Consider the following 14,721-nt stretch of genomic DNA (forward strand, 5'->3'; position numbering starts at 1 on the left):
TTAATTCATTTGAGGTATTTGAGAAACTAATAGCAATTTGAATTGTTATTCGGGTTGAGATTTTGCTTTACATTGGCGATCTGAAATATTTGTCAGGTACACATCCATGATATTATTGTTAGTCAGAAAATGAGTTTATCCTGATTGAAGGTGGATTTTAGTGGATTATATAATGAGGTTGTTATGGGATTTTCTGGGTAAACTTACATGTGTTTAAAGTGTACAACATATCTTCATTTGTAGCTTAAAAGGGCCTTATATTTCCATCAGGTTGCAAATTCACAGGTTCACACTAAATCTGGGTTTATTTGTATATGAAGAGGTTCAAGAAATCCTTAGAATTTACAAAATAGCATGACAGGCACCGCTCAATTTGACTTTTCAGTTAAGGTGGAAACTCAGGTGTTCACTACAAATTGAAATCTGCAGTTATTTAATTGTTACCTGGGTGGATTATAATATATCAATGTGTTTTAATGGGCTTTCTGCCTGGATTAAGGGAGATTCAAGCGGCAAATGCAGGGGGCTCACTTCAAATTTTGGGTTATTTGTATATGAAGGGGTTAAATAGAATGCCCTTTCAATATACAGCAGGACAATAGCAGGTACAGGAATTTGGAAATAAAAATGAAGCGCAGTCCCTGTTAGAGCGTGTGAAACTGTTTGTACACGCCCACACTGTCCTGCCAAGAAGTCTTATCAGTGACAACACCTGTGAGGGTGGACCACGTGTGCGAAGAGCCTTTCACTGCGTTCCCATGTGTAGACACAGTTCAAACATGACAGACATTAATACCATTTTAGTCTCATTCAAAGTCGAGCTCACACACATGCAGACTGTCAGCAGATTTATTCATGTTTGCACCGCTCTGCAGTAACCAGTGGTCAAGTTTACATTCAAGTTTGTACTTTGCACAGTTCACAACATAAATCTGTGCGTACCAAAAAAGTCAATAATCACATGAATTCAAATACTTCCGGTCTGAAATGTAAATTACAGTGAAATACTTTGACAGTTTGCTCAGTAGCGCAAATAATATTACAGTCTTTGGAATTCGTCACGAAATAAGGATTACGTGACTGAAAAAGGCAGCGCTATGTTTTTCATTGTAAACCAGCAGAAGAAATCCGAAGGGAAAGTCCCATATGTTTAAAACAAAACACCAAACTGCATTTGTCCCGTCAGCCACAAAGAACTGCTCGTATTCTCCCATCATGCTCGTTGTTTTTAATACTGTGTTTGTTGGCCACTGAAGCTGTGGGCTGTATGTCAGAGGACTGTGGTCTGTCGACTTCTCTGCAGTTACATTTGAATTACATTTGAATACTTCTCTGTGGTTCGTATACGTGCCATCACGTTTACATAATGCAAACTCCATCCCCACATTCTCCACAACACACTGCATGTTCTCTCATCGAGTTAAATGGCACTCAGCTCCCAAATGGAAACATGTGGACACGGTTAACATTAAAAGAAAAATGTTTTGATGAAATCAGAAGCTAACTACTACAACTACTACTACTTCAAGCATTACAACACTGTAACTGGTTGCAGTCAGGGAAAGTAAACTGAAACGATTACTCAATTAATCAATCAGCTGATTGATTTTTCTGCAAAAATGCACACAAAAAAATATCCTGGATCCAGCTTCTCAAATGGGATGATTTGCTGGTTTTCTGAGTCTTCTAAGACTGTCAATTTAATAACTTTGGGTTTTGGACAAATGGTTGAACAAAACAAGTAATTTAAATACATCAAATTCAGTTCTGGGATACTGCAATGGGCTTTTTTTTTTTTTTACTACTCTCTGACAATTTGTAGAACAAATGATGAACTGACTCATTGAGAAAATAAATGCCAGTTAGTCGTCGTTAGTTGCAGCCTTAAACAAAGGTGCATATTGTAGCTGCACGACTGGTTGCAGCATCAAATCGCAAAATAAGACTGAAAGTCAAGGCACGGGTATAAAGAAAAGCTTTGGTATAAACTGGTTTTACGCTCTAGTTTAGTGGCTTAATGCTTTGTCAGTATACTGATGTATGGCTCTAAATAACGGTAAGTGTTCAGTGATACTGACAGTGGTACCAGCTGACTTTTACATCTGGTACATCTAAAGCATTATTTTATATCCATGGCTGCGGATTATTTTATCCACTATGCCAGCATCAAATGGAATTTTTTTTTCTATTTAAAAACGGTCAAAATCTTTAGCAAAGAAGACTATAAAAGCCAGAAAAAAACAGTAATACAACTGTACATTCAACATCTTCTGAGTTTAAACATCTCCTTCTTTAGAGGCTCCAAGAGGGGTGTTTGAACTCCATCTTGTGGCGTGTTGCCCATTTGGCATATATGGCCTTCTCAGTGATGAAGCGATGACCCCCGCGTTGTGTGTGCTCGTGGAACCTGTACATCTTGCACTCGTCGATCCGGTTCCTCTCGTAGTAATGGTAAGGAACGACGCTGTGATTGGCTCGACTGTCAGGGGCAGAAAAGTACCGGAGTTCGGTCACGGTTATTTACGAAACTTAAAAAGAAGATGGAGCTCGAGTTCGGATAAAATGTGTCATTATGTAAAATGTCTCACCTGCAGTAGTTGTCGTCGATCATTCCATAAACATGGATGCTGTCACATATATCTATAGCCAGAATCATTGCGAAGAATCCAGTACTGAGAAACGCCCCCGTCTTCATTCTGAGTGAGACAGCAGACACTTGTTCAGGCTCATTTAAAACTCTAACAGGACCAAAATAAAAGCCTGGTTCCAGTCATTAACTGCACATTACATCATCAGTTTGTATATTACTTTAGTCATACTAATTTAGTGAGATCTTTATAAAAAATCGTTTGTAAGTGTATTTTGTTCCATGGCTTTATTTTGTTATTTCCTGTACACATGGAAGCTTCTTATTTTGAAAGGAGCTGTGACAAACAGAAATTGACAGTTAAAACAGCTAATTAGCATATTGATAGAAAAATGAATTGGCAACTCACAGAGGACATTTCTCTTCATTGTGCACTTCTAATAATAAAGTACATTTAAGTATACTTTTAGCTCAGTAACATTTTCAATGCAGGACTTTTACTTGTATTTTTACAGTATGGTAAAATTACTTTTACTTAATTCTTCCTCCACAACTGGCTGTAACTTTGGTTTATTAAAATACATGGAAAACAAACAAACAGTGCTTCACTCATAGCTTTCATTTATTAGATTAGGACTCTAAACTCATACTGTACCTGTTTTTCCCAGTTTCATTCTGAAACACGCCATCACAGTACCGAATCTTCTCTGTGGTCACAGCGTAGATTCTGACTTTTGGGTACTTCTCTGCTATTTTCAGGAGAGTATTAAAGACGTGTCCTTTCCCGTCTTGCCTCATGTTCCTATCGGGACCCCAGAACACATATGTGGTGTCTTCTGATTGCTGGAAATAGTAGTGCTCATTTCTTACCAGCAAGGGAACACTGGTGTGAGAGACAACCCGAACACTGGTGCGGTTCCCTACGTCTTTCTCATACCCCTGTGTGGGTGCATTGTTCATCCGGATCACGCATCCGACTTTGTCTATCTCTTCTCCAACTCCAGCTCCGAACATCTGACCTGAGCTGGAGACCAAGGCACACTGGCTGCAGTGCATGTAAAGGAGCTGTTGAGAAAGAGGGCAGAATGATAAAGGTGTTTTAGGTCATATAGGGAATTATATCTCACAGTAATGCTGCCAGAATTACATATGTATTGATGTACATATGTTTTGTCTGACTTTGAAGCCTGATCTGTTACTTTTTGTAGATCGAAAACGTCCCCCAAATAATATGATTTAAGTAACCAAAGTTGAATTTGTGGTAATTTTGTGTCTCTTTGCAGCTGCTTTGCATCTGTTTGTAGTTTTTTCATGTCTCTTTGTAGTCGTATTATGTTTCTTTGTGGTCATTTTTAGTCTTTCCCTGGTTGGTGCGTGTATCTTTGAGTGACATGTTGTGGGTAAAGGCCAGGGAGGACCCCGACACTTTGGGGCCTTGGGCCTGTGCCAGGTAGGCTGTTTTCTCAGTGTATCTAACAACAATACAACAGTTGGATTTTATACAGGTGATGGTGTCATGTGAAAGCATTTGTCGTGTGATTCTATATGACTGTGTATTTTTTGTAACACCAATTGTCTGATGAATGTGATTTGAAGTTAGCTGATGAATGAGATTTTGAAGGGCTTTAATTTTGAAATGCTACATCACAATGTCCTGGTTCTCTCTGAGTGACACCGTGAGGTGGTCTGCTATTAACCTGCAGTGAAATTATTTTGTAACTGTGCACCATTTCTTTTAAAATTTAGAAGTTGTCTCTCTCCCTCTCACCTGGTCCATCCTGCCAGGCGTGATCCTCCCATAGCCCCTGAGCCCGTTGCTTTGCAGAACGTGAGACAGACCGTCCCGTGTGATCACGTGTCCAAACCAAAACAACAGAGGGAGGCTCAGGCTGAGCAGACAGAGCCAGCACATCTGTATTGATCGGGGGGGGGGGGGGGGAGTTGCATGTTTATCCGTTGACGTACAGTACATCCATCTATTATTTTATCGATTATTTTATACTTTAAATAACCGGCTCGTACCTGATGTTTCATATCAAGACCCATGGGAAAGCCCTGCTGCAGGAAGCCCGGCGACGCTCATTTTTCCTGCCGTTTAACTCGAAGCAGAAGCGGCGAGACTGAGACAAGCCCAGACATGGAGGAGTCATATTCATGGTGATTCATATTCACAGATATGAATGGCTGCTCTCGGTAAATTCCGATGAGTGCTCTTAAATCCAGGATCCGTTTCTTTTCCGTTTAACGTCCATCACCTTGCGGTCTGTTCCGCTATTCTAGTCGGCATGTTTGAATTAACTATCACCTGAAATCCGTCTAGTTCTTTACTGTTATCTGAGCCGTTGTGTTGATGCAGTACTTCAAGGCCCCGCCTAATAATAGACTATAATGTGTTCCTCTATATCCAGACCGTGGCTTCCGATCCGCCTTTTTCAAAATAAACGTGTCATCTGAACGATCTGAACACACAACACAAACATACGCGCATACATTTATGCAAAAACGTGGCCTTACATCTTAGCGTACAGTAAATAGAATATGACCTGAGAAGTACCGCGTAAGACATACGCGGTACTAGGTAAACCTATGTGATTTTCGCACTTTTATTCTGAAAGGCATATGCCAAAACCGGAAACAATGTCTTTATATCGCTGTGATTCAAAAGCATTTTCACCAGGGCAATTTTGCAATGCCGCCTTCAGGGACCACTCGTAAATGTACGGTCCTTTGCGAAGGCCGAGCGCGAACGTCTTTACTTGTTCTTAAAACATTACCATGACAAAGGCAAGTCCTTGCACCAGAAAAAAAAGTACTAATATTAGCAAAATACTGGGCAACATGTAATTGTATGTACCACGGGAACCTTTCTGACAGTTTTTACCTTCTATTTTTTAAAGGGCGATGTATGACGGACTTTAAACTGCGACCTGATTTTTTCCCTCTTTACGTCCATCCGATTGGTCAAGAAAAAAAGCAAACCTCTGTACTCCTCGTCCCATTGGTTGGGTGCCCGCGTCAGTATACATACGTTTTTAAAGCCCCGCCTCCGAGCAGAAAAGCAAGTGTGCGGCTTTCACTGACTGTGACACAGGAATGCCCTTCCTTGGCGCCCTGGGTGACTACGGTATGTACCGATGTGACGGATTATGTTATTAGTCGTACCGCTGGTTAGCTGTACACAGAGCCGCTGAAGCCTCTGAGGTGTTAAAATCAAAGCCCCACACAGCCAGTGTGTGGTTGACCGGATGATGCTACGCTGTCAACTGACAGATGAGGCTGAGCTAGGTTAGCTAAGTGTGCTAGCTAACGTTAGCATACTGGCCTGTGGGTGCTCATGCCTGCTTGCTAGTGCAACAACATTTATAAAAACAGAGCTTAGACTTGTTTAAAATAAAAAGTGGTCTCAGCTGCCTGGACGGGCTAACTCTGCTTAGCTTGCTATTCACCTAGAGTCAAGTCTCTTTAAGCTAGCAGTACCATTATCAGTAATGTGTAATTGTTTACACAGTTTATTGTATTAGTCAGTTTGGCGCCAAAGAAAGAGGAGAAGTCATGTAGAATCCTCACCTGCTGTTTGTCACGTACAGTATGTGTGTGAACTGGCTGCATACTAGCCAGTGTATGTAGGTAAGTAGCTGGCAGCATGTCAAGTTGCTCTGCTGCTGAACAGTGGATGTGAGCTTGATTTTTCCCAGCTTAAACCATGGACCTTTGCAAGTTGATTTTGTGTCTCGAGACATGTTGTTCTGGAGCCAACAGCACTGTCTCAGTGATCCAATAACGGTGTGATGTCTTTATCTGTTACAAGAGCTGTGCAATATAATGTTGCTTTGCAGGAGGAGGCCGCCACACTGATAACTTTCTCATGTCTTATTTATTATAGGGTAATAAATCTACAGTCAGCCATTGGACGAGCGTGGAGCACAAGCTTCGGGAGTGGATGACGATAGGCGGTTCGTCAGCAAGCCCTGAGCTGGCTGATCTCAGAGCAGAGACGACACCTTGTACAGGGGGAACGTGAAGGCGTTTACATTTCTGAGATGTCACTCAAACGAGCAGACGGGATGTCCATCGCCCAGGCTTTGGCCATGACTGTAGCAGAGATACCAGTGTTTCTGTATTCCACATTTGGGCAGGTAAACCGCTTTGCATACAGTTAAAGTTTTACAGCTCTAAACACAAGCGCTATTCACTATCGACGATGGATAAGTTCATGTTTAGTAGATCCCTTTATGTCAGCTTACATTTGGCTCTCCTTCAGTCCATATTTTCTCAGCTGAAGCTTACCCCGAACTTGAAGAAGGTGCTGTTTGCCACAGCGCTGGGCAGTGTCGCCCTGGCTCTCACCGCTCATCAGCTGAAAAGGCGGGGGAGGAAAAGGAAGCAGGTGACACAAGGGAAGGAGGGCCAGAAGACAGTGGGAATACCTGATGCGCTGATGAAGACGGGAAGACCCTCGTCATTTAAGAGAGGTGTGCGTGACTTTACGCCCGGAGGAAAAGTCCCAATGATACGTTTCCTTTGTATCATCTATTGAGAAATATGCATATAAGGAAATCTTTTTCTCTCCACAGGCCCGTTTACTGGCCGACAGATGATGAGTCCCAGCAATCGGAGCAATGACACCATGAGTGGAATTTCTTCCCTGGCCCCCAGTAAACACTCAAGTTCCTCACACAGCCTGGCATCTGTTAGTTTGACAATTTACAACTAATTCCATATCATTTTGGCTGCCGTTTTCTTTTTCCCACATTCCCTAATGTGTCAGTTTGTGTTTCTGGCATAGATACGGGTCCCAAACTCTCCAAATCAGTCAGCTAATCCATCCACCCCCTGGGAGGCGGAGCCCGTGGTGGAAGAGTCAGGGGCGATGGAGGATGCAAATGCAGAGAATCTCTATATATTGGGTAGGTATTTACTATTACTCCTGGTTTTTATAAAAAAGGTAATACAGAGGCTGTATGTCAGATATTTTGCTGTGTTGCCTTAGATATAGTGTTCTAGTTCTACTTTACCACTTAGTATTTGTTTAGTCAGTAATAACAATTTATTATGAAACAAAATCATCTGTTATTGGTGACTAATTAAAAAAACAAATGCTGCATGACTTGTATCTTGAGTATCCTGTATATGTAGAAGTTATTGTGTGTGTTTTTACCATGTTTTGGTGGCCATGCTTATAATACGGCGTTTCCCACATTGTGGGAAGTCGGCATTCATTTTCTGCTGTTGGTAATTTGGAGATAATCTAGGCTATTATCAGGTAATGTTGGACTATTGGACCCAGGGTGCTGTTGGTGAATATTTGGATTATCCTGCATGAACTATTTGAATTCTGCTTCATATTCCCCCCTTTTAGAACTGTAGAGACTCGGCCCACTTAATGCTAATGCTGCATTTAGCAATATATAGGAAACGTAAGAAATAACACCTGCAGCTGGGTGCCACTTGCAGTCACTCTTCGCTCAAAGTTCTGATTTTCCCGTTCACAACGTGACATCTTATCGCTCTCTTCCTGCTAGGCATGGAGCTCTTTGAGGAAGCTCTCCGGAAGTGGGAACAGGCCCTGAATATTCGCCATCACACCCCCTCGACCTCCAGCAGCAACAACAGCCTCGCTCTGCAGGGGGCGACGTGTGAGGACTTTCCAATGGTAACTATCAAACAATAATTACCAATACAGACGGCATGATGTTCCTGAACATGGTTGGATTACTTTCCACTTAAGCACAGTACAGATTTCACCTTCTGTACATGTGATGTTGGTGACACAGCACCAATGCAGTACAATTGTTTTCTGCTTCATTATAGGCTGAAACCCGTAATAAAGTGTTTGCTGAGAAGTTGGAGACACTACTGCACAGGGCGTACCACCTACAAGAGGACTTTGGCAGCAGTATCCCAACAGACAGCGTGCTGGCAGATTTTGGTAAGAGCTTATGTGTGACCTTAAAAGAACGAGAGGAATGATATTAATCAAAGAGAACAAAATTACAGAACAGACTCTGAGTTTGAGGTGTAACGAGCTGCCAAAGATATTTTTTTATGGTTTATTATTGATATATGATTGATACAGTGTTTGTGCGCTTCAGTAGTAATACAGTTCCTGATTTTTGAAGTTGGTTTCCCACGTTTTATTTTTCTGTTAAGTGCATGTGTTCTGGTTCTTGCCCTGTCAGTCAGAGTTTGTGGTGTTCCTTTGGCAGAGAGTGAAGGAACTCTGATCTTGCCTCAAGTTGAGAGTTTCCACAGACTGCGAGATGATGATGATGCGACCACTGTTACCTCTGACGAGTCCTTTTTCTCGGCTGCAGAGGTTAGTTCCTTTCCTCTGCTCTCTAAAGACAGAAACCTAAATATACAGTAGTCCCTAAATTCCAAGTAGCTCCCTAGTATTTGTATCAAATACACATACAAGTACTCTTCTGTCTGCTGTTTTTCTATGTAAAACAGCTTATGTGTACTGAGGTGTGTGTGTTTTGTCTGTGCAGCTGTTCGATGCCTTGTCTTTCGAAGACGTCTACCAGCCACATAAACCAGCAGCTCTCTATGGAGAAGCCTTGTCTCTGGTCCGGGAGGGCAAAGTGTGCTGTAGGTCTCTGAGGTAACTGAAGTGTACCGTCTGTACCTAAATATTAAAAGCTGTATGAATCAATATTTTAAAACTTACAGTGTATTACATTATTATTTGTAATAGCAAAGGAGTTGATCGTAGTAAGGAACCCAGGATCTCCAATTAACCTCGGCTCTATGGAGCATTTAGTGTCTGTTGTTTTTGGTTCACCCTCGCTGCTGTGTATCAACGGCACAAGACGATAACATGTCCATGTTTCACGGAGCTTTATACCTTTTCTCTCTCTTCTTCACCAGGACTGAATTACTTGAATGTTTTGGTGACCAAGACTTCCTTGCCAAGCTTCAATGTGTGAGACAAGCATTCCAGGTCTGTTCCAGCTCCTAAGACTTGCCCATGTTGTCTACGAGATCATTCTCTTTGTTTGGATGATTGCAATTATTGATAACAACTGCACAGCGGGAAGTGAAGCTGTGTTTTTAGTTTGTGTGTAGCTCTGACAGTTTATTTCATTTTGGTGCATGAGAGTGATCCCTCCCTGGTCCACCCGAGGAAGATGATTCACGTTCAGGTTAACTGTGGAGGTTAAACGTGGTTTTGAACCAAATGATTCTATAAATGACTGTTTGTGTTCCAGGTCCTGTTGTTAGATGAAACTCATCGCACGTTTTTCATGGAGACGGGGAAACAAATGATTGTAGGGTTAATGGTGAAGGCAAATAAGGTAAACACTGTTCGTTTGGATCCTCACTTATCAACTCGTCCTGTTTGGATAAGCAAGACGAGCTTCTGCTTCTGTGGACATGTTTGCGCAGCTGAAACTAATTAGTTCCTGTGTTGCGTTAACGCAGAGTCCCAAAGCCTTCCTGGAGAGCTACGAGGACATGCTGCTTTACACCAAGAGGGAAGAAACGTGGCCCGTCACAAAGATGGAGCTCGAGGGTCGAGGGGTGAGTAATCCCGTCCTTCGTCTCATGTGTAGTTTTCTTTGCCAACAATATTGTTCAACCTGCAAGCCTGCGGCCTGCTTGGTTCATTCATGGGAACAGGCTTTGAGCACAGGGTATCTCAAGTTCATGCTAACCTGCATTCAACTTTAACTGAAATACAGGCAACAGTCGGGTCGCTCTGCACTTTACTCGGTGTAACACTGTTGGCGGTTGTGTAACTGGCAAACCATCCCTCTTCATTTAAGTGCCACATTTGTTTACAGTCAGTTACTTTGCAATATGCCTCACAGAGGAAGTACAAATACTGTGCATAAGACACCATAGGTTTTCCTCAGAAGTTAAAGGTACAAACTTATGTAAAGAATGTACTCAACGGCGCTTTATAAATCCAGGGTGAGACAGCGAAACAGTCAGGATGAAAATAGCAGGGCAATTGAAACAGACTGTGTACATGTATCTACAGTATGTGTGTATTTATGTACATGACAACTGTGTATATATAGTATAAAGTTTTAGAGAACCTAATCCCTTTCGTATGTAGTACAATGAACTGTGGGGGTTCTCGTGTCTCTGCAGGTGGTGTGTATGAACTTTTTCGACATCGTTTTGGACTTCATCCTGATGGACTCCTTTGAAGACCTGGAGAACCCTCCGTCCTCTGTGGTGGCTGTGTTGAGGAACCGCTGGCTCTCTGACAGCTTTAAAGAGACGGTAGATTTTCACACACACACACACACACACACACACACACACACACACACACACACTCCTTGATTATTCCACCGACGTGTTCGCTACAAATTACTCTAATAACAGAGGTGTTTTGTCTGTTAGGCTCTAGCAACTGCTTGCTGGTCTGTCCTAAAAGCAAAAAGGCGTCTTCTTATGGTGAGTTTGAGCTCATTTAAAGATTGAGAGCTGTTTATTGCACCCTGTATGTCTTTGATTCTGACAGCTGAGTTTCTCTTGCTGCTCTCCATAGGTTCCTGATGGTTTTATCTCCCACTTCTATGCCATATCAGAACATGTGAGCCCGGTTTTAGCTTTTGGGTTTTTGGGACCCAGGCAGCACCTAAGTGAAGTGTGCACCATTTTCAAGGTGAGAGCACAACTAAGATGCTGTGATTTTAACACAATTTTGGAAAGCCAAGTACCGTTACTGGTGCAACACATACTTTACACATGACGTTCAGTTTGCTCGTCATGAGGACTACAGTTGTATAATGTCTTCTGTGCCTCTGGTAAGGAGACTTTTTTTCAACTCTCCAGCATCATAAAGAGCCGTATCGTAACCTCCATGAAGATTGGAGGCTTGAGACTTGACACAGAATAGTGAAAATGTAAACCGCAGAGGCCGATATATCCTGACTTTTAATGGGTCAAGCTCCAAAAATACTGCATCCTACATTTCCCATAATGCAACTCACTAGCATCTTTTCTAAGACTCCATGCTCCCAGTTAGTAACGGAGTCACGAGCAACCTCAACAGTCAAAGCTTCTTTTCAGGTTTTTGAAAGACTCTTCGAATGTGAAACTCAATTTCAATAAATTGGTTCATCAAAATTAGTCTTTGATCTTTCTACGAGCTTAATGCGGGTACATAATATGATTTGTTTTTTATTTGATACAGCCCTGGTGGACTCACCGTGTCACGTGTATGTCATTCATTTCTCTCCTTTCGTCTGCAGCAACAAATCCTGCAGTACCTGAAGGACATGTTTGACCATGACAAGGTCCGCTTCACCTCGGCTCAGTGCCTGGCCGAGGACATCCTGAACCTTTCCCACCGCCGGAGTGACATTTTACTGGGGTATCTGGGAATCAGCAGCCTCCTGGAGCTCAACGGGGCCCTGCCGAGAGACACAGAGGGCCCTTCAGGGCCCAACTAAGACTACTAGGGTCACTAAGGGCTTCCGACTTGTGAGGACTTGTCTCTGCCTTGTTTGGTGACGTGGACACTTTCTAAACACACCTGCATAAAGTGCTCCCAACACAGGAAGACCAGGCCTTCCACACTATTACTCCACAGGGATCGAGTCTATCTGAGAACCAGTGGTTGCATTGTAACCTTCCATTCATCTGACTTGTGGAGTATCATAGTGTTCATAATTATGTGAAATTATGCGCAAGCTTAGATGTCAAATATCCAAGAGACTGTGTGAATTGCAAAAAGTTCTCAAATGTAAAGATTGACATTTTCTGCGTCGCAGTGATCCCTTCAGATTTTCTCCGCCAATGACATGAATATTATTCATTTTAAGTGCCACAGAGGGTCAGAAATAACGGTGCACACAGTCATCTAATACTTTGTGTTATGATTGTTTGGAAACACACGTGGATATTTTCCATCTCGAGCCACGTTTTTAAAATTGACCCAACCTCCAAATGAAACTGCCATTCTAGTCGTCTTAGTAAGGATATTGTAGTTCTGTTTCATGAAGAACCGGGCATTGTACAGTCGGACTACATAAGTGCACTGATGAAGACTGAGCATAGAGATGACGAAGATGCCAAGTTAAACGAAGTCTGGTTCCTCCACCAATGTGAAAGCAGATGTGTGTCATGCAGACTGTAGGTTGTTTGTTGAAAACTGTCAAATACTAAATTATCTTAATGAAATGCGACGAGATTATTTGAGCGGCAGTGTGTGTGATTACGGTTCCCCGTGTGATTGAGAAAAGAAGACGTTTCTGTCAAATAATTTTTGGGGTCTCACTAGTTTTATCATACAAATCAGCAGCCATTTGTTTTTCATAATCATACAAGTGTGTGTTTTGTGGTTTTGATCAATTCAAAATCCTGCTCTCGTTGCAACACCTCTGAAATTCAGAAATGTTACATGTCCCAATACAATACTGCTCAGAGTCGGCACTGTGGGACTATTTCTGTTTCTGTCCAGCATTTACATCCTTCTGTAAATTAAGCTTTTACTGTTCAAGAAGACGTTTTGTTTTGCGAATGTGCAGCTTTGTGTTTTTAAGCATTTTGCACTTTATCAGAAAAGCAGAAAGATATACAGGAATGTCCAACAACCCTTGTTGTAAAAGCAGTTTGAGAGTTTATCTGTACAAATATATTGAATTATTTATTGCATCGTAGAACTGACATGCTATGGATAACAGCGCTTACGTGCTGTACAGTATGGAAACTATCGTTCCCGGAAAAATATTTTCTGACAATTATTTATTCTGGTTTTGTTTTAGTCTCCATCTTTGAAATGTTCAAATTCTCCAATTTTTACTTTTCACTGCATATCCTGTCCAATCCATTCTCCCAAGTTTCAGCCCTGTTAATAGACTATCAAGTATGAATCATGCAGGTAAATGCAACGAAGGAAAGATGCTGAAGTTTAGTCTTGTGTTCGCGTGACGGTCTGCTTTTTCTCTGTCCTGAGATGGTCAGAGATTCATCCCTCTGCATGTGAACATTCTCTGAAATGCATTAATCAGTGTATGTTTGCAACTTTTAGATCTAGGCTCCAATCGTTAGTTTTGAAAATCCAAGTTACAAAGGAGCTCACTCATAACAACTTGAATGTCAAAATTCGGGAATGAACTGTAATACTTTGCGTATATTCTATAGATTAAAGAGTTTTATGAGGATTTCAGATGGCCAAAATGTAGAAAACTATTTTTTTTCACTGCTGTACGTTACAAGTGTCCTATTCATGCCTTTTGTCTTTTCTATTGTTAAATAAAAATGCCAGCATAAACTGTAAATTGATTTTGATTCTCCATATTAACTGTTATTTTTGTTATTAAACCATACGTTTATTACGCCTTTTCCCAACTGACAACGGCTCATTGCATTTCATGTCTCGCCAGGAATCCGACTTTCCTAAAACACAAAATTATTTTGTGAGTGTGGTAGAGGGTTATGTTTTAAGAATGAATGAATGAATAAGCACTGGCTTTATATATATATATACATATATATACATATACATACAGATATATACATATATACATATGCATATACATATATATAAATACACATATATATACATACACACATATATATATAGATACATACCTACATATATACACACATACATATATAAATACATACATACATATATACATATAAATATAGATACATATAGTGTATACACATATAGGCGTGTATATATATGCGTGTATATATACGCGCGTATATATATGCGTGTATATATGTGTGTGTGTATATATATGCATGTATATATGCGTGTGTATATATATATATATATATGTGTGTATATATGTGTGTGTATATATATATGCGTGTATATATATTAGGGGTGGGGGAAAAATCGACACAGCATAGTATCGCGATATTTTACGTGGCGATATTATATCGATACATGGACGCCAAGTATCGATTTTTCATTTTATAAACTATTTAAAAAAAAAACATTCTTTTTTTTAGAAAAATCAAATCAATTACTTTTTCAGTCCACTAGATGGTGCTGAGTTATTTTCTAGTGAGGTCAGCATCTTTACCATTAGTCTCTGCTTCCTCTTTTATTTTTCTTTCCAGTTGGAGATACTCTGTTTGTTTATAGGGTCTGTTTGTTCAGGTTTTTGCTGTTTACTTTGTGTGTCCTGTTATTCGTGGCTGAATTTATGTGAGTT

The 14,721-nt window shown here is 41.0% G+C and overlaps 2 protein-coding genes across 2 annotated transcripts; one reads left to right on the forward strand and one right to left on the reverse strand.

Moving 5' to 3' along the window:
- Nucleotides 1-841: 841 nt before the first annotated feature.
- st6galnac4 (ST6 (alpha-N-acetyl-neuraminyl-2,3-beta-galactosyl-1,3)-N-acetylgalactosaminide alpha-2,6-sialyltransferase 4) lies at nt 842-4,946 on the reverse strand. Its single transcript, XM_079289065.1, has 5 exons — nt 4,610-4,946; nt 4,356-4,499; nt 3,243-3,652; nt 2,589-2,696; nt 842-2,479 (listed from the first exon to the last, which is right to left on the reverse strand). The coding sequence occupies exons 1-5, from the start codon at nt 4,631-4,633 to the stop codon at nt 2,293-2,295; spliced, it is 873 nt and encodes a 290-aa protein (XP_079145191.1). The 5' UTR covers nt 4,634-4,946; the 3' UTR covers nt 842-2,292.
- A 709-nt stretch (nt 4,947-5,655) lies between these two features.
- Nucleotides 5,656-13,865, forward strand: miga2 (mitoguardin 2). The gene is made up of 16 exons (XM_079288789.1): nt 5,656-5,711; nt 6,471-6,723; nt 6,849-7,059; nt 7,162-7,277; nt 7,374-7,494; nt 8,110-8,240; nt 8,399-8,516; nt 8,767-8,903; nt 9,079-9,191; nt 9,458-9,530; nt 9,799-9,885; nt 10,013-10,111; nt 10,688-10,822; nt 10,946-10,999; nt 11,094-11,210; nt 11,800-13,865. Exons 2-16 carry the CDS (start codon nt 6,628-6,630, stop codon nt 11,998-12,000), a joined length of 1,809 nt encoding a protein of 602 aa, XP_079144915.1. The 5' UTR covers nt 5,656-5,711; nt 6,471-6,627; the 3' UTR covers nt 12,001-13,865.
- Nucleotides 13,866-14,721: the final 856 nt, after the last annotated feature.

This window comes from Melanostigma gelatinosum, assembly GCF_949748355.1.
Source record: "Melanostigma gelatinosum genome assembly, chromosome: 18".
In the NCBI taxonomy this organism is placed as follows: domain Eukaryota; kingdom Metazoa; phylum Chordata; class Actinopteri; order Perciformes; family Zoarcidae; genus Melanostigma; species Melanostigma gelatinosum.